This window comes from Triturus cristatus, chromosome 3_2 (genome assembly GCF_964204655.1).
Source record: "Triturus cristatus chromosome 3_2, aTriCri1.1, whole genome shotgun sequence".
NCBI classification, from domain to species: Eukaryota; Metazoa; Chordata; class Amphibia; order Caudata; family Salamandridae; genus Triturus; species Triturus cristatus.
In genome coordinates, this window is record NC_140584.1 from 679,743,449 (window position 1) to 679,768,979 (window position 25,531).

At 47.8% G+C, this 25,531-nt stretch overlaps 1 protein-coding gene across 5 annotated transcripts in view; it reads right to left on the minus strand.

Annotated features, from left to right (window-relative positions):
* The window catches only part of KCTD18 (potassium channel tetramerization domain containing 18), a 290,890-nt gene that overhangs the window by 146,226 nt on the left and 119,133 nt on the right, over positions 1–25,531 (minus strand). For all 5 annotated transcript variants that reach the window (XM_085648695.1, XM_085648698.1, XM_085648697.1 and 2 more), the window contains one exon: positions 21,322–21,416. In XM_085648695.1, the coding sequence (XP_085504821.1) occupies positions 21,322–21,416 (95 nt within the window). The remainder of the gene's footprint in view (positions 1–21,321; positions 21,417–25,531) is intronic.

The window sequence follows — 25,531 nt, forward strand, 5'->3', positions numbered from 1 at the left end:
GCAAACAGCTATGTCCGGGGCTGGGGACATAGCTGGAGCCGGCCTTGGGGGTGGTGGTCCACAGGGCCATCTAAGGCTCCAGGAGGGAGCCTTCTGGACCCTCTCCTTTTAAATTTGTAGGGACTGCCCCAGGGATAGGGATGGTACCCAGGCCCAAAAACGGCCCATGAGAGGGAGGCAGCGCAGCCCCATACCAAATTTTTTACAAGATGGCCCAGTGGAGGTGATGGTCTCCGGGACCACGGGGGGGAGAGGGGGGGAGGTCCGTGAGGCTCCCCAATACAAATTGATCATGGCTCCGGGTGGGTGCTGGTGGCCGGGGGGGCAGTCAGAGGGGACCCCCCCCCCCCATAACCATGAATTAGCCTTGGGAGCCCATGCTTAGTTTTAAAAAAAATCGCGGTGAGATTTGCAAATCCATTGGGACTACTGCCTAATTTATTAAAAAAATATGCTTTTGTAGCCCTACAGTGCCCCAGTGGGACCCCCCCCCCCCTCCCCAAGAGGCTTAAGGGGACAGGGTATTTGTACCTTGCCCCCTTTTCTTTTAACATTTTTATCTGAGTCCCAAGATGGCTGCCAACACTTCCGGGTTACAAGTGTTGGCAGCCAATCAGATATCAGCACGAGATCGGGAGGGGCCGTGGACTCTCCACATCCCTATACATACACAATCAAACATTTCTTTAAATAACTCCACAACTACTCAACGGATGTACAACAAGTCACAAAAAGGCACCTCCCTAGACCAACATCTACCTTTCTGCCAAATTTGGTGTAATTTCGTTCAACCGGTCGAGCTGTTGCCGTGTGTAAAGGTTCTATGGAAATTAACATGGGAAACCCACGTTTTTTGACCCCCCATTTTTCTTGGTCTCCACTTGATGGATCACACAAAACTTTCCATGTGCCAAAAAAGACAGTTTTGGGGGGGATTGAGAGGGGGGGACGTAATTGCATCAACCTGCTGGACGTGTTGAGGCTTAGCAAAACTTTTGACACTTGATATGCCCTATCCCCCCCCCCCCTCCCCCACTGACTATGGCTGATAATCAATTGCTCCCGCCAATCAAATAAAAGTTACTGAAGGAATTGCTACACACTATTGACTCTCGGTGGCGTCTTCGATGGTGTCATCTTCCTTTTCCCTACAAACATTCCTTAGCCACTGTAACGCCACACCTCTAGCATTGTTATGTTATCATGCATTGCGCTTCACTGCTAGGGCGGGTTTCTCCAAGTTCCCTAGTGCACCACTGAATTGTCACACCTTACCGCATACATCACTAGAGCGAAGGCGGACCACTCTACTTGCTTCTTGTATTCCACAGTTGTGTCCTGTTATTGCCCACGTGCTCCCGGAGGCCAAACGCAGGTGAAAAGATTCATTAGCAAACACAAGGAGATGATGGACGGAGCGCTGACATTTTTCAGACACTCACCCCCAGTCATAGATCAGTGTTGAATCCATCATCGTTCTTTAGCTCACTTCGCCACCCCAGTTCATACCCAGCCATATGCAAATCAGTGTTGACCCTGTGCCTCATGGAAACAGTCCAGCCCGAACTGCCAAGCCAGGTCTTCCCAGGAACAGAAACAAGCATCCTGGGAACGATTTTGGGGTAAAACCCCTCATTAGCCAGGCTAACTTGAATTCAGTGGCAACGTGAGCAAGGGACCCACGTCCGGGCATACCCTACCAACTTAGGGCGAACAAAGCAAACACAAGATGACAGATGGAGCGCTGAAACATTTCAGACACCCACCCCCAGTTACAGATCTGGGTTGAATCCATCATCGTCAGGAGGATTCGTTAGGCCATCAAATATCCGATAAGTTCTGGAAATATTGTTATGCGCAAGTGAAGGAGACACCATTTTATTATAAGCATAGATTAATACAGTTTAAGAACCTGCACCAATACTATTATACTATTATACTCTCCAAAATGTTTATAAATTTGGTGGCAGCGATCTAAGTATACGTAAACGATGTAGTTTGGCAAATGCATCCTTCCTGCATAGGTCTGGCCCGAGAGTTCTGCGTATTGGTGAGCTGTCTCTGCTAATCTAAGTGCTTTGCCTGAGATCCCACTTGAACCCTCTCCATGGATGGCTCTGTTGGACGATACACCCTCACTGTTTAAGACGACCAGATGTTTGACATCCATGACTTTTGTCGTCGCTAAGAGACACGTGGCGATAGTATGGATGCAGAAGAGGCCTCAAATATCAATAATTGGCTTCAGGATGATACTGTCAGAACAAAACGTCGACATTCAACATCCAGCTGCCCGTCCTAAAGACATTTGGGCCCCTTTACGTTCTTCCCTATAGCGAGCAGTAGAGTTCTATTTCCCTGCATGTTCCGTGTGCTCGCTTGAGTAGCACTCCTGTGATGCAGGTTAATTAATTACATTGTTGTATTGTAGGAATTTGTTAACTTTCAAAATGTTTGTTTCCTCACTAATGCTTTGTATCCATGTTTGATTGTAACTGGTACCATGATACACAGTGGAACAGGTTTCTTTTTGTGTTCTGTTTTTTTCGTCTAACAAAAATCTAATAAAAAAAAAAAGAAATCTAACCTATGGTGACCTCTAGGGGAAGAAGGAGAGGCAGCACTTCCACTGCATTTGCTGAAGTTCAGGTTGCCTAAAATAAGGTGGATGTGCTACTAAACAAACACTGATGTTGAGGCCTATGGCCATTTAAACACCGTTTACTGCTATTTAAGAATACCGACGACACCCAGTTTGATGACAGAACGATTTAAGCATGTAAATATATAAAAGATCCAATGCTGGAAAAATCAAGAAGATCAAGTTACTTACCTTCGGTAACGATACATCTGGAAGAAACATAGGTTAGTTATAGATTCCTTACCTTAGAATTACCCCCAGGCGTCAGACTGGATCCGGAAAGTTTTACATCAGCAGTACCCCAGCACGTCGAAAGGTGGCGTCGGTCGGCTTTGCGTTCGTCGTTGTCGCCGGGATGACGTCACAGTAGCTACATAGACGCCTCCCTTGCGCGCTGACGTCAGTTCTGTACACGACTTTCCATGCCAGAAGTGCAGAGCCATGCAAGACACTGACCAATGGTGCACAAAACTAGGGCACTGAAAGGTAGTCCTTAACCCTAGAAGTCAGTTCGCTGAACGGGGAAGGTGGGTGGGGCGGTAAGGAACCTATAACAAACCTATGTTTCTTACAGATATATCGAAGGTAAGTAACTTGTTCATCTGAAAGAACCAGTTAGTTATAGATTTCTTACCTTAGAATAGATACCCCAGCAATACCAACCTCGGAGGTGGGTCTGCAAACTAAATTCACACCAAGAAGTTATGGAAAACAGAACAGCCAAAGAAGCCGTCTCTCGGATTTTGCTGTCCATGCAGTAGTGTCTTGTAAACGTGTGCAGTGATGGCCACGTAGCTGCCTGACAGATGTAATTAAGGGGGAATCCTCGTCCCAAAGCAGTGGTAGCTGCCGTTGCCATGGTGGAATGGGCGCGCAACCACACTGAAGGCTACTTCTTTGCCAAGGAATAACAGGCTTTGATGCACAAAACGACCCATCTTGAAATGGTCCGTTTGTGCACGGCCAACCTTTCTTGGCACCCGCCTAGCCTACAAAGAGCTGCTCATCCACCCGGAATTGTTATGTGTGATCCAAATAAAAGGAAAGCGCACGCTTTGGATTCAGACGGTGGAGCTTCTCTTCCCTTTTAGAAGGATGCGGGGGATGAAAGAAGGTCGGCAAAGTGATGGTCTGTCCAATATGGAAAGGAGTAACCACTTTGGGAAGGAAGGAAGGACCAATGCGAAGGACAACCTTGTCCGAATGAACGGTCAGAAAAGGAGGCTTAGGAGAAAGCGCTTGAAGCTCACTAACTCTGCACGCAGAGGTGATTGCCAAAAAAACTGTTTTTAAAGTCAGAAGCCTGAGAGGACAGTTATGTAGCGGCTCAAAGGGAGCGCACATAAGATATGTAAGAACCAAGTTCAAGTCCCACTGGGGCATTACGAAAGGAACAGGAGGAAAAAGATGAGTAATGCCCTTAAGGAAGCGATTTACAACAGGGGACTTGAAAAGAGAAGGCTGATCAGGAAGCCTAAGGAAGGCTGAAATGGCCGAGATGTAGCCCTTTTGAGTGCCCAGAGCACAGCCCTGCTGGGCCAAAGAAAGAAGGAACAAGAGAACCTAAGAAAGAGGGGCGGAAAGGGGATCAACAGCCTTTGCTGTGCATCATGCAACAAATTTGTTCCATCTGAAGGTGTATAACGTCTTAGTGGGGGGATGCCTGGCTTCCACGATAACATTACAGACTTGGGGAGGCAGGTCAAACGACGTCAACTGCCGCCGCTCAATCTCCACGCAAGGGGGTGGAGGCTGGACAGGTTTGGGTGGAGGACCGTCCCCTGCTGCTGCAAAGAAGATCCTCCTGAAGAGGCAGTCTGATCAGAGGATCGATGGCCATTTGTAACAGCTCGGGATACCAGACTCTTCGTACCCAATCTGGAGCCACAAGAATGACCTAGGCCTGGTCGCGCTTGATCTTCTTCAGCACTCTAGGCAGAAGTGGTCTAGGCGGAAAGGCGTATAGAAGCCCCCTACTCCACTCGCGACGAAAAGTGGTGCCTAGCGAGTGCGGCCTTGGAAATTCCAATGTGCAGAATTGCTGACATTGCCGTTCTCTTTGGTGGCGAATAGATCTAACCAAATGCTCTCCCCACTGTCGAAAGAGACCATCATGCACCTGCGGCTCAGTTCGTCCGCCCTGGCGTTTAGTGAACCTGCCAGGTGTTGAACCACCAGGGATATGCCCTGATGTTGCAGCCATGTCGAGAGGCAGAGGGCCTCTTGACATAGGGTCCACGACCCCACCCTGCCTTGTTTGTTGCAGTACCACATGGCGGTGATGTCCGTGAACACCTGCACTACTCTTACACGGACAGAGGGAAGGAATGCTTTGAGTGCAAGACGAATCACCTGGAGGTCCAGAAGGTTCATGTGGAGCCCGGACTCCGCCAGAGACCAGAGGCCTCTGATCGCCGCCTCCCCCATGTGGCTGCCCTATCCCAGAAGTAATACATCGGTCACCACTGTGAACTCTGGTTGGGGAAGGGAGAGGGATGTGCTGTTGACCCAATCCTAGTTCGTTAGCCACCACTGCAATTGGTGTGCAGTGCCCTCCAAGATCTAGACGCAATCGGACAGGTTCCCCTGATGTTGTGCCCACTGGAACCTCAGGTCCCACTGCAGAGCCCGCATATGCCATCTGGCATGGTCCAACAGCAGGATGCAGGAGGCCATCAGGCCCAGTAGCCTGAGAGTCATCCTGACCGAAACTCGGGATAGAGGCTGAAAGATCGAATCATAGCCCGAATTTCCCAGACTCACTGTTCAGGAGGATAGACCCGAAACTGCCTCATGTCCAGAACCGCCCTGATGAAGAGGAGCTTCTGAGAGGGAGTCAGTATGAGTTCGGTACGTTGATGAAGAACCCCAGCGAATGCAGGAGGTAGGCCGTAGGCTGGAGGTTGAAGACGACAACCTGGGGCGAGCCAGCCTTCAACAGCCAGTCATCGAGATAGGGGAAGACTGGAACCCCTGATCTGCGCAGATGAGCTACGACCACTGCCATCACTTTCGTTAACATGCGAGGGGCGCTGGTAAGGCCAAAGGGGAGCAAGGTTAACTGAAAGTGCTCGTGGCCTAATGTGTACAGCAGGTAACACTAGTGGGCCGGCAGGACGGGGATGTCAAAATAAGCATCCTGCAAGTCCAAGGGTACCATCCAGTCTCCAGGGCAGATAGGACCTGAGCTAGCATCAACATCATGAACTTCTCCTTCTGGAGGTAGCAGTTGACGTTCCTGAGATCCAAGATAGGACGCTGGCCTTTGTCCTTCTTGGGCACCAGAAAGTAGTGGGAATAGCAACCACAAACTACTTCTGGGACAGGAACACGCTTGATGGCTCCCTTGGCCAAGAGTGACGAAACTTTCTGTTGGAGAAGGGACAGATGATCCTCCGACATGTGATGCTACTGAGGTGGCATGGATGGAGGGGTAGTCTTAAAGGGAAGGGAGTAGCCCCTTTGGACTATTTGCAAAAACCACCTGTTCGACGTGATGGTGTGCCAGTGGGGGAGGGGATGGCGAATCCTGCCGCCCACTGGCGTTTGGTGGCCCTGAAAGGTCGGACTAGGAGGGTTTGGAGGCTGCTGCAGAGAGGGCTGTGGTGGACTGGCCCGCCCGCTGGCCCCCAGAACTACGGCGGTGGTTCCCACGTCCCAGGCCGCGCAGGGGCAGAACAGCTTGTGCTGACCTGTGGCTCTGGGCGGGACGTGGTGAGGCCTCCTCTTCCGTATCGACGGAAGGGGCGAAAGGCCGACTGCGCAGGGCGGATGGTGGAGAGGCCCAAGGACCTGGCCGTAGCCCGAGAGTCCTTAAAGCGCTTCAGCGCATTGTCTGCTTTGTCACCAAATAGGCGACGGCCATCAAAGGGCATCTCCAGAAGAGTGGATGGGACATCCCCTGAAAAAACAGTCGACTTCAACCAGGGGTAGCGTCGAAGGGCTACCGATGTGGAAATGATCCTGCCCAGTGAGTCGGCGGTATCCAGCACACAGCAGATGGTAATCTTCGCTGCGTCTCTCCCTTGGGCAACTGCACAGGAGAGTACATCCCGTGTCTCCTCCGGGCACTGGGGCAGCACTTGTGCTACCGTATCCCACACAGAGTGGGAGTAACGGCCCAACAGACATGTGGTGTTTACTGACCGCAGTCCCAAGCTGGAGGAAGAAAACATCTTTCCAAGATGGTCCAGCTTTTTGGATTCCCTATCAGGTGTGCATTATGGAATGCGCCTTTGGAGGTGGAGGCTTGGACCACCAAGCTCTCAAGGGTGGGGTGTTGGGAGAGGAAAGTGGGGTCGCCCGGTGTTGGGAGGTGGCGTCAGGCAATCATCCTGTTCACAGGAGCCCCTGTGTTGGGCCTGGACCAGGTGCCCAAAAGGATGTTGGTGAGGGCTTCATTAAACAGTAGCAGGGGCTCCGAAGAGCTCGCTGCCGGTTGAAGCACCTGTCAGGAGGTTAGTCCTGACTGCCACCGTGAGTAGCTCGAGGTTGAGAGCATCGGCCGCCCAACGCAACACCACAGCGTAAGACACTCCCTGATCCGTAGCCACGGCAGGAGGAGACAACATGCCAAGATCTGTTGAGTTATCCAAACCACTGGCTTTCCCCAGTTCCTCTCTCCAGTGCGGTTCATAGCCCAACTGGTTAGGTAAAGGGTTTCCAGACCCCTCCCAGTTCTCCTCACCCTCCTCTGGCTGCCAATCTGGTCTAAAGGAGGCAGGATAGAACAAGGGCACAAAAGCAGCAGTCGACGCCGGTCCGGCTCTGTGTCTACATCGGGATGGAGGCCGGGGTTGACGCCGGCTGGGGACACAACCGGCATCAGCTGCAGACATGGTGTCGGTGGAATCGGCGCCGGGGGAGGGTTTAATGAGGTAGACCGGCGCAGATGCGGATCCAGGCCTGGATCCAAGGGGACACTGTGGTGCCAGGGCTGCCGGCATCGAAGGCCCAGGGCCCCCAGTCGAGTCCGCAGGGCTCAAAGGCGCGCCGGCAGAGTCGGGCTGCCCAAAGATGGCATGCATCGCTTCGTGAAATTGGTGAAGCTGGGCAGGGGTCGCTCCAGGTCCTGGGAAGGGAGGGAAACCTGGAGTCAACTCTTCGGGCTCTACACATGGAGCCGTGGGAGGGGCACCACCCTCATCCCTCGTCACGTCGGCCGACAGACAGAGAGAAGTCGAAGAGCGACGATGCTTCTTCGACTTCTTCTTGTGCTTCGACTTACCTGACCCCGAGTGCGAAGACTTGGAAGAAGAGTGATGATGATTCCGTGACCGGTTCCTCGACCTCTTGAGGTGTTCAAGATATTACGATATGATTAGCGCAGTATATCTAATGATAGTTTACCGCGTTATGGTAAGTTAAACGGCTCGAGATCCCCGATTATGTTTAGTACGACGAAAAGGGCCGAGAAACCGAACCACCTCCATCTTGGATTACGTCTCTCTCTCTCTCTCTCTCTCTCACTTGGGAGTCACGTGGTCTTTTCCGCACACCCTCTGCTTTCTCCTTTCCTTGCATTTAATTAGGAGACAGGCTGAGTTGCTGAGAAGCAAGGTCACATCTGCTAAAAGGGAGTATCAGGCAAATTCCTCTAGGCCTGGGACGAAAAGGGAGTTACCCTTTCGACCTTCTCTGTAAAGATAGAAACCCTTTGTATGTACAACCGAAACTAGAAATGGGCATGAGCTCATTAGGGGCGCCAGGACTAACTGGTACTTTTCCACATATATGGTTTTGTATGATGTACTGATAATGTATAAAAGTGTGTTACTGTCAAGGAGCCAGCAGTCTTCCTCGGCGCACCTGATGGGTGAGGATCGACGAGGCTCCTCTATATAGAGTTCTGTGATTGCAAATAAACGTTTGAACCTTCCACGTTGCCAACTGCTCCTTCTTACCTAGCATTTCGGGTCAATGGTAAGTGTGGCCCTTGGAATAATTATTTTGGACACTTCAGTTGGCGACCACGAAGGGACCCCGTGAAAGGGTCTTTCCCCCCCCGTATTCGGGTGGTGGGGTTGGGGGCGTCCTGACCGGTTGGCGGGAGAGGAGCCTGAGGATTTCTCCTACCCTGCACGACTTTTCGGCACGTCCCCTGCTGCTAGTTACCCTTCACCGGGGTCCTACGGGCTTAACCCAGAAACTGGATTGATTTGGTCGGGAGGAGTTGGCAGCGGAGAACGAACATTCGTACCAGGGTGCACCCGGTGAGTATTGATTTGATTTTGACGCACGCGTTGTAAACGGTGCATTATTGGTTAAGGCACGCGTTGAAGACGGTGTGCTATTTGATTGATTTGAGAGCATTCGTTGAGAACGATGCGTTTTTGATTTTGAACACGGATTGCATTTGTTTGAAGCTCGCGCTGGACAGCGGTGCATTGATTTGAGGACACGCACCGGAGGGTGGTGTCTTGCTTGATTGAAGGGTAGCATTACCGTGGTTTTGACTTGAAGTACGTACAGGTTGCATTTGATTTGAGTAAAAACGGCGCGCCGAAAGATTACAAACGGATTGCACGTGGAAGAACCGTGACCTAGACTGGGTAGCCACAGGGCATACTCCTGACGGGGCAAGTCCTCGTTGGGGGCCGGTCTTAGTGGTGAGCCAGGAGGGTGGCCGGTATCCCGCGTGTAGTCTGGTGTTTGGACTGTGAACCAGAGTCGACGGGCTTGGTTCTCTGATACTGATTGTACGTTGTGTATGATTTGTGTTGATTGTTGTTCGTGTATACATGTCTGAAAACTAACCAAAATGCCCTGTTTTAGTAAATTGAATTGTTTTGGCTGCTGCTGTCGAACAAGTGACTCTAGACTAGCGGAGAGCCAACCCGCCCCGCCGGAGGGCAGTCCTAGCCATTTTATGTACGTCAAACATGGGATCTCTCCGTTGTTGTTTTGCACTCTGTGGCATAAGTATACCAAGGGCAATGAGGAGTTACGCTGGCCCAAAACAGGCTCATTTGATGAAAAGAAAATTGCGTTCCTACAGGAACAGCTGTTTTCTAGGCGAAGTAGGCAGGCCATGTTTGACGCCCTCATTGCATGGCAGAAGGAGGCCAAACAACGGCGAATAAGGGAAGAGAAAGTAGCCAGAGCCAAGGCAGGACAGAATGTTACTCAGAAAGCTATGGCCTATGACCGAGACAGGGTAGAAAAGGGATTGGATTGCATGAATCGTGAATTTCGACTGAAGGTGGATAAGAGCTATGTGACCCGCCCGAATGCAGAAGATGAGATAGAGGATTTACTGGACACCAGACCACCACCCCCTTATGTGCCACAGAGGATATATCCGGAGGTATCAGGGGCCTCGGCCCCGGCCCCAGATATGTCCCAGGGGGCCTCAGCTTCGGCTCCCCCGGCCACCACTACCCCTCCCTCCCTGCCGAACCTCTCTCGGCTACCGACATCTGTGTCTGAAGTTATGGCCATACAGCCTAATTTATTGACGGCAGCTGCAGCCGGGACCCCTCAGCTGTCGCTGGGGTCAATGCCTTCCCCTTCTGTTTTGCCCTCCTCCTCCGCCAGCACCACGCCGGTAACAGCTGCAACTGCTGCGCTACGTCCGGCCAGTCTCACTGAGGATAGGAAGTTGTTCACTCGTTCGGCCTTGGGAACGGAAGAAAGGGAAACTATAGCTACACAAGCATCCCAGTGGATGCGACATCCCATTTATACGCTTGCCGATATTTGGAGTACTATGAGAGACTATGAACCGGTGATGCAACAGCATGCTCTGGAGCATATGGCCAACCGTCTTATTTCTGTGTGGGAACAGGTACATCAGGAAGGGAAGGCTCCGGCCATACTATATGATATTCTTGATCAGGTCCATAAATCTCAGTTGGCACCGGAAGAGGTGTATGGGAAGGTACAGACCTTGGTCTCTTATAGGACTCGTTTGCAGTCTACCACTCCCGCCAGATTCTCCCAGTTCCCCATGCGGGAAGTGCACCCTATCTTTCATCCAGAAGTTGCCGCAGTAGTAGATGCCCACGGCGTCATTACCCGTCCCGGGGTAGACGCCCGGTTCCAGGAACAATGGGTCTATACCCCCTGGAAGCGGAGTGAGGTACTATCCCTAAAAAGCCAGTTGCCAGACCCTAGAAAGAACCCCACCGCATATTACAAGGAACTGACCGAGGCCGCCTCGTCAGCGGTAATGACGTTGGCAGATATTGAATTATTCTTTGCTTTATTAGTACCGGTGGACATTTGGCGCCAGGTACATGACCAGGACCATGTTACGGAATTTGGTGGGACATGGGATCAATTGAGAAACTGGGACAGAGATCGTAAACCAGGGAACAAGCCCCGACCTGAGATACTGGCCTTGCCTGAGAGAATAATAACTTATATGCACTCATTGATCCCACCCAGGAAGGTAGATTGGGACAAGCTGACGGCCTGTAAGCAAAAGAAGGACGAGAGTGTCTCTGACTTTTTCACGAGGTTTGAGGGAGTGTTCATTGACTTCAGCGGACAGGACTTGGCAACGGAAGGGGGTGTACGTTTATTTGTTAATAGATTTGTAACAAATTTGCTACCCGAGGTATCGGCTCGGTTACAGGCAGCCGAGAGTACCTGGACGACCACCACGCCCTCCACGATACTAAGCATGGCTCAGTATTATGAGCATCGGGAAAATGAGAGCAAGGATAAGACAGAAAGAAAGTCAAAAGAATTGAAAACGCGAGTGTTACTACAGCAAGTGGAGAGAGGTAGAGGAAGAGGACGAGGGTTGCAGAATTTCGCTCCAAGAGGGGCGGGACAGACGCAAACGGCTGGGCGAACAGATTTGGGCATAAATCAATGTGCTTTCTGTAAAGAGGAGGGGCATTGGAGAGCGCAGTGTCCGTTACTATATGAACAGAATACGGCTTCAAGGGGTCGCGGACGGGGAAGGATGAGTGGGCACCGTGGTGGATACACGAGACAAGAACAGGCAGCCCGAGGTGAGAACAGTCAGAATTATTTCGACCAAAACCAGGGTAAACAGTACTACAATAATGGACGTGTAACGGACGAAGACGCCGGGTATACTCCAGCATAGGACAGCCAAGGGCAGAGTAAGGGGCATGTGTCAATCCCGATAGATCAAGCTGGACCTTATGTCCATGCACGATTGTTGGATGCATCAGGTAAATTTTTGGTTGACACAGGGGCTATGAACAGTTCTGTTTCACGTGCCCTGGTCCCGGGGGCCGCTCTGTCTGGCCAGACTAATGTGTCCGTAGGGTTCTCTGGAACTCCGGTGGTGAGCCCCATTTCGAAACCGCTTTCCCTTACTGTGGGACCTGTTACGATAGAATCGCCTTTCCTCCTCACCTCCCAGTGTGGGGAAAATCTCCTGGGTATGGATATATTGAAACGATTGCATGCCCACATCTATTGCTCCCCTGATGGAGTTTACCTGACCATTCGGAATACCTCTATCCCCTCCGTTCAATGTTTTTCGAAAACGGACTCACTACCTCCTGAGCTTGCACAACTCCCGAAGGATCTTTGGGCCCTGGGGGACACTGACGTAGGATTCCTACAAATTCCCCCTGTGTCCATCACCCTGAAACAGAATGCCAAATTGCCAAGGGTCCCACAGTATAAAATAGCCCCCGCAGGGGAACGCGCTTTACTGACCATTATTTCTGACTTGATTAGAACGGGGGTGGTGGAGGAAACGGCCTCTAATGTTTGTAACAGTCCCATTCTTCCGATTCTTAAACGAGCCCCCGTACCCCAATCTCCTGATTATGCTGATACTTACCGATTTGTGATTGATTTACGAGAAATTAACAAGATTGTGGTACCCCAATATCCGGTGGTACCTGACATTAATTCCATTTTGACTATGATTCCTCCCACTGCCGCATTTTTCTCGGTGATTGATTTGAAGAATGCCTTCTTTAGCATTCCCATACATCCAGATAGCAGACATTTGTTCGGTTTCTCATTGGGGGGCCGCAGCTTTAGATTCTGTCGCGCCCCCCAGGGGGATACCGAAAGCCCTAGTATCTACAGCCAAGCCCTAAAAAGAGTATTGGATTCTTTACAATTGCCGCCAGGTAATGTCCTATTGCAGTATGTTGACGACCTCCTTGTGGCCTCTGATACAGAACAGGGTTGCCGCGATGCTACGGTTACCCTGCTACGGCACTTGGCCACTCATGGTAACAAGGTGTCGCTCTCTAAATTTCAATATTGTCGACCGGAGGTGACCTATCTCGGTCATCTCCTGTCGAAGGAGGGAAGACGGTTGACTTCTGAGCGCATCGCAACCATAACTAACATGCCTGTTCCTCGCACGCAACGTGATGTCCGCGCTTTGCTTGGTATAACCTCCTACTGTCGCCAATGGATTGCTAACTATTCTCTCTTGACTAAACCTTTCTTGTATCTAACTACGAAAGATGTGCATGAACCCTTACCTTGGACTGATGAATGCCAGACTGCTTTTTCTGCTCTGAAAACTGCTCTTTGCTCTGCTCCTGTGCTTGGCACCCCTGACTACCGGAAGCCTTTTGTGCTCTATGTGCATGAGGTGGACGGTTGCTCTCTTTCAGTGTTGACACAGGACTTTGGTGGTAAGCAAAGGCCTTGTGCATATTTCTCGGCGGTTTTGGATAATGTCGCCAAAGCACTTCCCAGTTGTCTGAGGGCTGCGGCGGCAGTGGCCATAGCAATCAGACAATCGGAAGGGCTAGTCCTGAATACGGATCTGACAGTGATGGTGCCTCATGCTGTGGACGTATTATTAAACAGGACACAGACGCAGCACTTAACGAGTGCGCGTCTTACGGGGTACGAATTGACCCTGTTTGCACCTCATATAACGATCAAACGATGCGTTAACTTGAACCCTGCCACACTGTTGCCCCTCCCTTCAGGGGATGGTGGACAAGACATACATGATTGTATTTTTCGAACTGAAGAAGAGACAAAGGGCCGGATAGATTTAATTGACACCCCACTTCCTGATGCCCAAGGAGAATTGTATGTTGATGGGTCCTGCTTTAGATTACCGGATGGTACGACAGCTGCGGCTTATGCGATCACTACCCTGCAAACGGTAGTCGAGGCAGCCAAGATACCGTACCGGTCGGCCCAGGCGGCCGAATTGGTTGCATTATTCAGGGCCTGCGAGTTGGGAAAAGGCTTGAAGCTAAATGTCTACACCGATAGCCAATATGCGTTCGGCGTAGCACATAGCTTCGGGAGGTTATGGGCGGAAAGAGGATTCTTGACATCTCATGGCGAAAAGATAAAGAATGGGCCATTAGTTGACCGATTGCTGGCTGCATTAACGTTGCCTAAAACCCTGGCCATAGTGAAATGTAGCGCACACAAGATTGTAGTGGATGATGTGGGGAGGGGAAATTCCTTTGTGGATAGGATCGCCAAGGAAACAGCCCAGTCTGACACCACTTCCATGTTTGTAGTGACAAAAATGATAGAGGCAGGGGTTTTTAACAACATCATAGACAGCGTGAAAGAGCTACAAAAGGAGGTGACCCCGGAAGAATTGACATATTGGCAAGAACAGGTGGGGAGGCTTGATGAGAATGGATGTTGGACTGATTTGTCAGAGAGGTGTAGATGGTTACTGCCAAACGCATTTGTAAATGCAGTAGTAGCTATGGCACACGGACCTTCACATGTAGGGGTCCAGGGCATCTGTGCCACATTGGATCCTGTCTGGTACAATGTTAATATTCGTAAGACAGCTAGAAACCTGGTTCAGCATTGCATGATCTGTCTCCAGCATAATCCTGGGGTTAGCATTCCCATCTTGGCGGGTAGTTTTGCGCCGCCCACCCGGCCTTTTGAAGTACTCCAAATGGATTACATACAGCTAGAACGAGTTAACAATTTGAAATACGTGCTGGTGGTAATCTGTACTTTTAGTAAATGGGTGGAGGCGTATCCCACAAAGGAGAATACTGCCCTGGCAACCGCGAAAGCTCTGGTAAAGGAGTTTTTCCCTCGATATGGGTTGCCACGGGTGATTTGGAGTGACAACGGGACGCATTTCAATGCTGACTTAGTTAGGCATGTATGCAAGGGTCTGTCCATTCAGCAGAAGTTCCACGCAGCCCGACATCCTCAATCAGCAGGCCTAGTTGAGAAATATAATGGGATTCTGAAATTGAAACTGGCTAAACTTCAGGACACGACAGGATTAAAATGGCCTGATCTCCTGCCCCTGGCCCTGTTGTCCGTAAGAACTACTCCCCATTCCCGGAGTGGTATCTCCCCTTATGAGGTAATCTTTGGCAGACCTGCCAACTTGTGGGGAGTACCTCGGCCCAAATCCTTCAGGGACATAGACCATCCTATGCTGACTGATTACTTGTATGCTGTGACTAAAGATCTCCATTCCATTCATCAACAGATATCTGCCGTACTGCAGCCCCTGCCGGAGGGACCCGGACACAGCGTGGAACCTGGACAGTGGGTCTTGGTTCGGAACTATCAACGAAAATCGAGTTTGGATCCGCGCTGGTCCCGACCGTACCAGGTGCTCCTGGCAACGCGAACGGCGGTGAAAGTTGAGGGTAAGCAGCGCTGGATCCATATCTCCCATCTTAAGCGAGTTCCTCTCCCATTGCCAAGGGAGCAGCTTGACCAGGAGGAAGGCCTGTCAAACCAGGACGAGCCCAGCACTAGGAAACGACTTTCCCTGGACACCCGCAGAGAAGTTGGCGGGCGAGGGGAGAGTGCTGTGAGCCTGCAAGACCCTTTTTGTGACCACTCAATTGCTCCGAGTGAGGCGCCTGGTCAGGAGCCCAGCTCCCCGTCTGATCCCATTGTGCCTGCTTTGTTTGGGAATCCTGACACCACTGGTCAGGATCGATATCACCTGCGGCCCCGGAAATAGGGAATCCTAGGTCTAGCCCTGGCAAGTGAAGTTGGAAGCCTCGGCAAAGACCTGAGGGTTGGTAAAACACTGGACTGAACTCGTTGAGAGCATGGAACTTTTACTAAAGCTCTGTTCAGAACGAAGGTAGAGACATTGACTGGACTGGTGGGGGCCCAGGTGGAGTTTCTTTTCAACAAGGGTTGTGTCAAGTGCGACCCCAACGCGAGACGTTTTTTCTGTTTTTTTCTTTCTTTTTCTGAACAATAGGAGTCTGCCTGTGAGGCTCTATACGGACACAGGAAAGAAGCACCCTCCGGCAGGTCGGACTGCTCGTAGCCTTTTGTCCCGAGATTATATTGGACTTTTAGTGAGAAAATGTACCCTTTTGCTCGTTTTGTCCCTGAAGAAGGGTGGCCCATAGTACCCCGTACCATTCCCCCACATTTGCCAATGTTCTCCTCATGGAGTTTGCGTGTTAAAATTGTTTTCATTTCTATATTGATTGTATCCTTTGTGCTATGCTTAGGTCTGTTTATATATCTAGAGTTTCGCCACCCTGTGCACACCTTGATAGTGTCTACCCCTGCTCCTAAGGAACATCATTTTCAGACTTTTGCCCCCCATAAGGAGAGACACCGACAGACATATGTACATAATGCTTTTATTGAGATGCTACACCAGACTCATAGTTCCACAAATGCTACTGATTGTTGGGTCTGTGGCCTTCTCCCGTCAGTGATGCATAAGCAAGATTTGTTCATATCAATGCCCCTGTCTTATTTAGGTAGTTGCGAAGCCTGGTTTAAAATGTTATCCATGCTATATGAACATTACGCTATAGATGAACGTCGATTCTCAGAGAAGGATTACGCCTTGATTTTAGCCTATATAGAGACACACCAAGGTTTTACTCCTAATGCTGAGTGGACGGATGGTACCCTTGATCCTACAGCCTGTATGAACGTATACACTGATCATGAGAATGATACCTGGTTGAGGGATGAAGTGTTGGATTTCATGACCTTTAATTTTACTGAGTATTTCAAGTATTTCCAGGAGCGAAATGTCTCAGATGAGAAAATAATTCCGGTCCCGGTATTGAATACGTCCTCTTCTTTCTGTGTGCAGGGTACCGGACATCTATCCGTAGGTTATAGTAGATGTAATTACACTTATAAACTACAGACTTTCAGTAGTCCCCCAACACTCACCCCTCCCAATGTTTATTTCGTGTGCGGTGAAAATGCATACACTTGGCTACCCAGGGGATGGGCGGGCCGATGTTATTTATCTTTTCTTTACCCACCGGTCTATATAGCTCCTTCCGATTATCATAAATCGCATTCCTTAAATCGGCGAAGCCTACAAGCTGAAGCCGCCAGTAAGGATGCCACTGACCAGACTGATACTCCCGCCCAACACTTCGTTGATATCATAAAAGGGGCGTTGCCCATATGGGGACCCATCCTCAACAGTAAAGAAGTTAGGAGGCTATCTAGAGTAGTGGAAGGGGTGGTCAATACTACTGCAGGAATATTAACCAATATCACAGTGGAGCTCCAGGCGACCCGGCTTGTGACCCTCCAAAATCGTCTTGTTTTAGATGTTATCCTAGCTGATCGCAGAGGAGCTTGTAGAGTCATCGGCAGCTCCTGTTGTGTATATATACCTGACTCCGCCCCTTCTGTCCATTTAGCCATTCAGAAACTACATCGGCTAGCTTCAGAAATTCACACCGAGACTGGTACTTGGTCCTTGTCTGGGTGGTTTTGGGATTTGGTGACCACATGGGGATGGAAATTATTTATGGTTCTTTTAGGAATAGTGGGGTTTAACGATTTAATGCAGATTGATGAGGGTATTTTCGAAGACTGACCCCGTTATTAGCTATGCTGCGCTAAAAGGGCCGTTCTGAGGTGTTCAAGATATTACGATATGATTAGCGCAGTATATCTAATGATAGTTTACCGCGTTATGGTAAGTTAAACGGCTCGAGATCCCCGATTATGTTTAGTACGACGAAAAGGGCCGAGAAACCGAACCACCTCCATCTTGGATTACGTCTCTCTCTCTCTCTCTCTCTCTCTCTCTCTCTCTCTCTCGCTCACTTGGGAGTCACGTGGTCTTTTCCGCAGACCCTCTGCTTTCTCCTTTCCTTGCATTTAATTAGGAGACAGGCTGAGTTGCTGAGAAGCAAGGTCACATCTGCTAAAAGGGAGTATCAGGCAAATTCCTCTAGGCCTGGGACGAAAAGGGAGTTACCCTTTCGACCTTCTCTGTAAAGATAGAAACCCTTTGTATGTACAACCAAAACTAGAAATGGGCATGAGCTCATTAGGGGCGCCAGGACTAACTGGTACTTTTCCACATATATGGTTTTGTATGCTGTACTGATAATGTATAAAAGTGTGTTACTGTCAAGGAGCCAGCAGTCTTCCTCGGCGCATCTGATGGGTGAGGATCGACGAGGCTCCTCTATATAGAGTTCTGTGATTGCAAATAAACGTTTGAACCTTCCACGTTGCCAACTGCTCCTTCTTACCTAGCATTTCGGGTCAATGGTAAGTGTGGCCCTTGGAATAATTATTTTGGACACTTCACTCTCACGCAACCGGGACTTCAAACGGTGCGGAGCCAACTACCAGGCCTCGGGAAGCTTTCAGGACCGCTCCCGCTAAGATTACAGATTCAAGATCCGGCAGTCGGAGGACGATGTGGGGTCGTGGTCGCGCTCCAAGCAAAACAGGCCCACGCGTTGTAGATCCGTCACCAACATCAGTAGGCTACAGGAACCGCAAGCCTTGAAGCCAGGCATCCCTGACGTGCACCAGGAGTCAGAGACTCGAAAACTGTGTCAACAAAAGTCGGCAAAAAGTCAGTTAAAAAGAGACTGGAGGTACCGCTCTCTCCGGATCTGCACTGGCTGGCGCGGAAAAAGAAAACGGACGTCAGCGTGCAAGGGCAGCGTCTATGTAGCTACCGCAATGTCATCCTGGCGACTACAACACCAACAACGAACCCAGAGCCAACCAACGCCACCTTTCAACGGGCAGGGGTACTACTGATGAAAAACTTTCCAGATCCAGTCTGACTCCTGGGGGTGATTCTAAGGTAAGGAATCGATAACTGTTTCTTTCAGATATTGTATGGAGAAGTAGACATAGTGGGGCTCAGACAGCATTTTCTTCACACACAAATTATTCAATGGGATACCACCAAGTTAGTAGATGGATCACGTCCAACTATACGGCAACAAGGTATCACAGCGGCTTTCACGGCACTGCACTGATGAGCAATCAGACTCATTCTTGGAAACAAGTTACACATTTTAACAATTTGTATATCGTTTGAAGGAGCAATCATCAAAAACAGTCACAATCCTTAAATAACTTTCTCAAAATTGTGTCTCCTAGTGGGTGATTTTTCTTCCAAACATAGAAGTCCTTCATATTCACAAGTGGTACTCAGGGTGTTAAATCGGATTTTTGTTTAGATAAAGATGTTAAACAAGAGCTGATGAAATTCAAACAGGATTAAAGTCTGTTCTGCTTTCTTTCTCTACAGCACTGTATCGATTTTGCTATTATACAAAGTTTCAGTAATCATTGTAGTGTCTAGGCTGTCAGAACTACTGCTCAGTACCCATCAAGAAGGCCCATATTACAGTGATGGTTCAAGAACTACAGCTCTAATCCTCCACACTTCCTGTAGTGAGGCCTTCAAAAAAGCAGAATGACAGTCAAAATGCATTAAGGGCCCCTCAACTGGGACCCAATGCCACAAAGTGCCCAACAGGACACAATTCTGCTCCTGATGCTGTTCAAAAGAACGCTGAGCCAGTCAAAAAGTCCTATGATTAAAACATTTTAAATAATTAAGTTACGCTGCTTAGTTCATGTTTATCTCGCCCGGTCACCAAAGGCTTATTCGGAGACCTAAAAAAACAATACAGTAGGAAGAACCAATAACAGTAGAGCAATTAAGAAAGGACTACAGAAAGGGAAACAAATGCACAGTGCCTAGCAGCTGCAGGGATGTGGAATTCCTATAGCCCGACGTCCGGGACACATTGTTTGGGGTCAAGGGCAACAAGTTTTCATGTATATTCTGTCCTTGGGGTATGTACGCCCAGCCCCCTGCAACACAAACCCTTTGGCTGCCAGTTTGCAGTACCATATTATGGATCAGGGAAGAGCACGGTCTACAGTTGAGGTAATATTTGTGTCCATATGTTAATGCTGTTCAAACTTGTATTTATGGTTCATGAATTATTTATTATTAGGGTGAGTGCTCTAAGTTAATGTAAAAACTCTGACTGCACTTCTGCCAGTGGATCCTGTATAAAAATGTGTTCACACGTTTTCAAAGTTTAGCAATATGAGGCTATGTATAACACTCCCACAATGCTCTCGGATTAGATGCAAATATTTGCAGAAGTTTGAAAGCAAGATTGAAGATTCTTTGCTTTCAAAATAAAATGTTCATTAAAAAACTGAAAGTAGGGAAAAAAACATTTAGCTAAACTACTGTAAAATTTCCGGGTACCATTTCTTTGCAGCATTATTTAGTAAAATGGGTTGATGCATGCTTTCAAAAAATATTCACAATGGAAAACCAGTATAACCAGTTTCAATAAGATTATGGGAAACATAAAAATAAAGAAGCATTGTCAAAGCCAGTAGGTCTAAAATTGGTGGTCAGCTTTTTAGTTTTGTCAATGTGTGACTTTTTGTAGGATGGTTTTTGTAAAACCTTATTGATGTGGGAGCTGCCGGGCCCTCCCCTTATAACAAACATTGGCAAAAGCAAAAATGGTTTTTGGTCTCAAAAAGCACACACTGCCACAGTAGTTACTGGCACTGAACAAAACTACTTTGTGTGCAGATATGCTCCTTGTGAAAGAGCAGAATGTTGTCACTCATAGTGAAGCCAGCCGATACAGAGAGAGAGAGAGACAGACAGAATTTTAATAAACACAAAAGGTCATTGTTATCACCAGACCAAATTAGGGGCCCAAATATTAAAGAAAGTCTCAAAAGTGCACCCATAGTATATGTCCTCGCATTAAGTGCAGCTATACGGCTTACGTGAATTCACAAGAATTTACAGAAGTACCGCAAGAAATAGTATTCATAGAAAATATTTGTGAATTACATTTTAGCATGACCAAATGTGCAGATTTGCTCATGTGAAAATCTCAGCGTTTGCAAGTTCACTTTCCGTCCAACCACTTTTTTCCCAACTCTGGAAGAAAGTTTAAGTCTGCATTGTCAGGAGTAAATGTCCAACATCTCTCAGTATGGGAAAAGATTAGAGAAGAGTTGTTTAAACTCCTTAAAACATGTGAGTTAGTAGGTTTGCACAGACTCAAAAGGGCATTCCAACCCTGGAACAATCGCTTACCACTACCTTCAGCCCTAGTATGTAGATCTGCAGAAACATGGCAACATTAGGGAGTTGCTAGTATTCAAACACTACTACGGTATGAGCCCTGTCATAATCAGAGAGGCTATATCAGAGCGCTTATATAATGAGATTCCTGCCTTAATTTGTCGCCGCACTACATGGCACCAAAGGGACAAGTGTATTTTGTTATAGGACAAGTAGATTTATGAAGCAACCTGCCCCACGGACAAGTAGATATTTAATTAAATTCGACACCCCTGCAGCTGAGAGGTACTGTGGATAAAGAACCCTTTGCAGCTATTTGTCAGTGGCTTGTCTAATACTACAAAATACTCAAACATTACGGTAAAGCCTTACACTAGCGGTTAATAAGTACACACTCGAGAGAAAAAGAATTTCAGCACCATACCTCTTCCTTTCCAGGCATCAAAAGCATCCATCATGTTCTTCAACTCCGCTGGAGAATAATAACTCCAAATATACTGAACATTATTTCCAGCTTCTCTAAGTGTAGAAAGGGAAAGACAAATAGGTAAATGACATTGGGGACACAAAACTTAAACCACACAACTGTTGACAAAAGAAGATAACATTTCTAAGAATAAATCTTCACAGTTTTCCCTCAATATACGCTCATTTTCCACACTTTTCAATTTTGCTTTATACAAGAAGCAATATTACATACAAGAAATGTCTGGGTCAGTTGCTGCCTTGACACTTTCATGAATCTTCACGAGTAAACATGAGGCATCTGGGAGCGATCCAGTATACCACGGATGTCGGGATAAACCACTGATACACCCAGAAGGACCTGTGCCTTTAGAGCACCAGTGGGGGATCTGGTTCCATTTACTGGCTTCAGCCGTTGTTTTAGGAATGATGACATCCATCTGTCTACACTCTAATGATCCCAGAGATACTTGTTTTAGTTTTCGTTGATTCCTAGCCATAAACGTACATTCCCAGAGTTAAACAGCGAAGCCCTACGATGAAATTGTCACTGTTAAGTCTGATATGTCAAGTGTTAAAAAAAAAATGAATGCATTTCCTAGTGCAGCATTGAAATCCTATTTTTAGGTCTCGCCTAGTGTTGCAGCACATGCGCTGCTCGCTTTGCGAGGCATGCTGTATTAGGGGATTTTTTTTAGAAGTGGTGTGGAAGCCCTCCCATATTTTTCATTGGCTGGCGTCATAGTCCATGGAAAATGCTGGCTTCCGATTGAAAATGAGGCTTCTTAGTCCCTCCTTGTTACCGCCGGGTCTCCTTTTGGGAACGCCCATACAGGACTGGATCGTTCACTTGCGGCGTTATACTGTCTCCTTCAAATAGTGGGTACGCACTCTTTTTTGTTATTCGCGCAATGGCGACAGCTTGTTTATAGTGTGGTGTTTAATTTTAGTTATAAGCACGGTGCGTTATCACACAGCATGCGCACCTTTATTTCCGCACAAAGCCTTCAACCTCTTCCACCTCTTTCCAGCAGGCACGGCACACACAGAGCAGGTTGCCTAAAACGGCTTCCTTCCTCATGGCACCCGCTGCCTCTTCCACCTCTCCCCAAAGCCACAAAACCCCAGCACGGCGCCCACAGTCTCTTCCACCTCTTCGAATCCCACAGCTGCAGGCACGGCACAAACAGAGCAGGCTGTCTCAATTGGCTTCAGCCCGCTGCCGGAAAAAACTTTCCATTAAAATTCATGAGCCTCGAAGAGGCAGTCTTTGTTTGCAGGTACTACAGACTACAAACAATTGGGAGATATATTATGTGACGTCGCACTATCTAATTGGGTTTATGCTACTTTAGGCGCAAATACACAATTGTAATCATGAGCATTTTACATTTGCAAATAAAGTGCCATGGATACCGCTCAGATGTTACCACTTTCAGTTATCATTGTTTTAATACTGCGTCGGGCTTTCAATCACCACTGTTTTGAGCACTTCCTACAACTGATCAAGTTTTGCTGGAGGGGGCGGGGTAGAGCCGGGCCGCTCTGTGGGCTTGTTCTTGGTTCCTCTGAGATCAGATATCTGTTTACTGCCAAGGCGTGGTTCAGACAGAGAGATCCTCCTACTAAATCAATGTGATATTCAAATGCTAAATATTAAAGCTGCAGCGCAGCAGAGACAAAGCATTAACCCCTCGTGCAATTAGCAGTCTCTCGGCTAAAAGGAGGCTCTCTCCCTTGCTCATATACAAGTGAGATGCTTTTGTGAGCACCCTCCAGACACACTCAGTGCACACCAGGGAAAATGTCACTGACCTGACAAATATGCGAAAGGATGTGACATGCGCTTTTAGACAGATATTTCATAGTGTGCCAGCAAGGCGGTGTAATGATGATGTGTCATGTGCACACTGACCGTTCCTCACAAAAGTACTGACACATACACAACAAAAGCAAGGCTGCATAACTGAAATAAATGAACTGCTAACTGGCTCTTCATCCAACAAGGAACATAATTTTGAAAAAATTACTGACCGTTTAAAAAAATGTCTCCCAACAAAGAACGTGTGTCTACTTGCTTAAAGAATAGGTTTTATTAGTTAAACGTAAGATTCTATTTCTTTAAAATGTGAATGGATTTCAATGGATTTCAATGGACGTCTGTGCGAGATAATACTCTCCTTTTTGCACACCACATGGTCTATAATGCACCTTTAAAATTACATTGCTTGTCGCTGGTGTTATTACTGCGTAAAGCGCATCCATACCTTTCGGTGCTCACGCGCTGTATAAAACTGTTACAGAAAGGCGTACCCAATCCATGGTTCACTTTGGTTGCAATTCTTGATCATTGACAGTTGAGCAATTTCACCGAGTAATGATGGTCTTTTGGTTTTTGTGCAACAGTGAAAGCAAAAAAGTAAAATATACACCCACGTTTGTAAATATTTCAGTCTTGCATCCCTCTTTGTGCCTTGATTCACTTGAACGCCACTAATACAAGGTTTCAAAGGGGTTTGTTTATTTTACTGTGAATCAGATTGGACGGTTTACACCACCTGCTTACACACGCCTCATTCATGTTGTTGCATTTTCCTCTGTGCAACCTGGCGGCTGTCTCAGCCTTTCAGCCTTCTACGTGACGCTAATTATAACATGCATTACAAAGGAGCGCTCTGGGTTGTTGTTAATAAAAACGGGAGCGCCCCTTCCAGAAAACGTGTCCCTACACTCTGTTTTCTCTTGGCATAAGCGAGCTGACCATACATGTGATCTTATGTTTTGGAGTGGCCTAAAGTATTATTGGACAACCCAGCAGTGCCGGCCTGACAATCAGTGTATGGGCCGGTTTCTTGGTTGTTTGTGGGTCTGTTTAATGGGCTGTTGGGTAGGTTTTTACTGTTAATTTCCCCGATATTACCACAAACATTGCCTGTAGCAAGCTAAATGTATGTAGTCTCTAATAGCACTTACAGAACCCATTTTTATTTTTCTCCCCCAGAACGACCCTGCGCAAGGTTCTCACTTACAGACTAGAGGAGTTCCATGTTAGCACCTTTAAACTATAAGCGTTGCTAATTATGGAAGCTGCAGTCACAAGTCTCCACTGACTAGTGTCCATTGGGTTGTGGATTCATTTTCTGAATCCTTATGTTGTACCTGCTCCTGTGGGCACTCACTCAAGTGACCCCTCCACCCATGGGAGCTCATCACTCTGGCAGTGGGTGACAGCAGTATTTTGGCTCACACCAACTCTAAAACAAGCATTTGGAATGCAATAGGTTTCGCATTTGCGAGAGTTTAAGCTATTAGCATTGTAAATGACAATGTCTTTTATTTATGTTTAAAAACCAAAACAAAGGCCTTGTCATTTACAATGCCAATAGCTCAAACCCAGCAAATGCGAGACCTATTGCATTGCAAATGCTTGTCCTTTCAAGGCTCCACTGGCTGAACGCAGACTTTAAGTGTTATTTACGGTGTCATGCTGTATTAGAGTTTCTAACCCTTATAACAACCTCCTACACAAGAAACTGCCGAGTAACCACTGATTGTCCCAAGGTAGCTATGACCAGTTTTCAGGAATATGAAGAAGATAAAAGGAGTATTGATGTCCAAGATGGGTGTGAAGTCTTCAAGGAACATGAACGTTATGACTGAAGACAGAATGTCATCATAGGAGGTTGCTTTTAGACAGCATAAGATTCTGGTCAAGAACTGTGCTGCAATTGGTGTGAAGGAGTTCCAGGTGAAATATAATGGATGGGAAGAGGGTGAGGGTATTTTTTCCACATAAATTATTACTATGTCACTGTTCAGTCTGATTTGTGAAGTACTTGTTGTGCATATTAAATGACATCTGATTTCTGTAACAAATGAAGGACAAGAAATACATGGTGCAGTATCTGGCCACTTTGTTCACCTTTACTTTTGTTCTTTACCTTGAGAATGATCTCTTAAGTTGTTAGTCCTGGAAGTAGCAAAGCTTTGCTTGCGAGGCATGTTTTTTATTTTGAGAAAGGAGAGGTCAGCAGTGGTTGAAAGTTATGATACCTTTCCAGCTCTGCAAATACTAATTTTGCTGACATTCAATTCCTGAGTAAAGGAAAGTGCAAAAGGTTTAGATCTCAAAGACAACACAAATGGTATCTATCAAAGTCTGAAGAGTA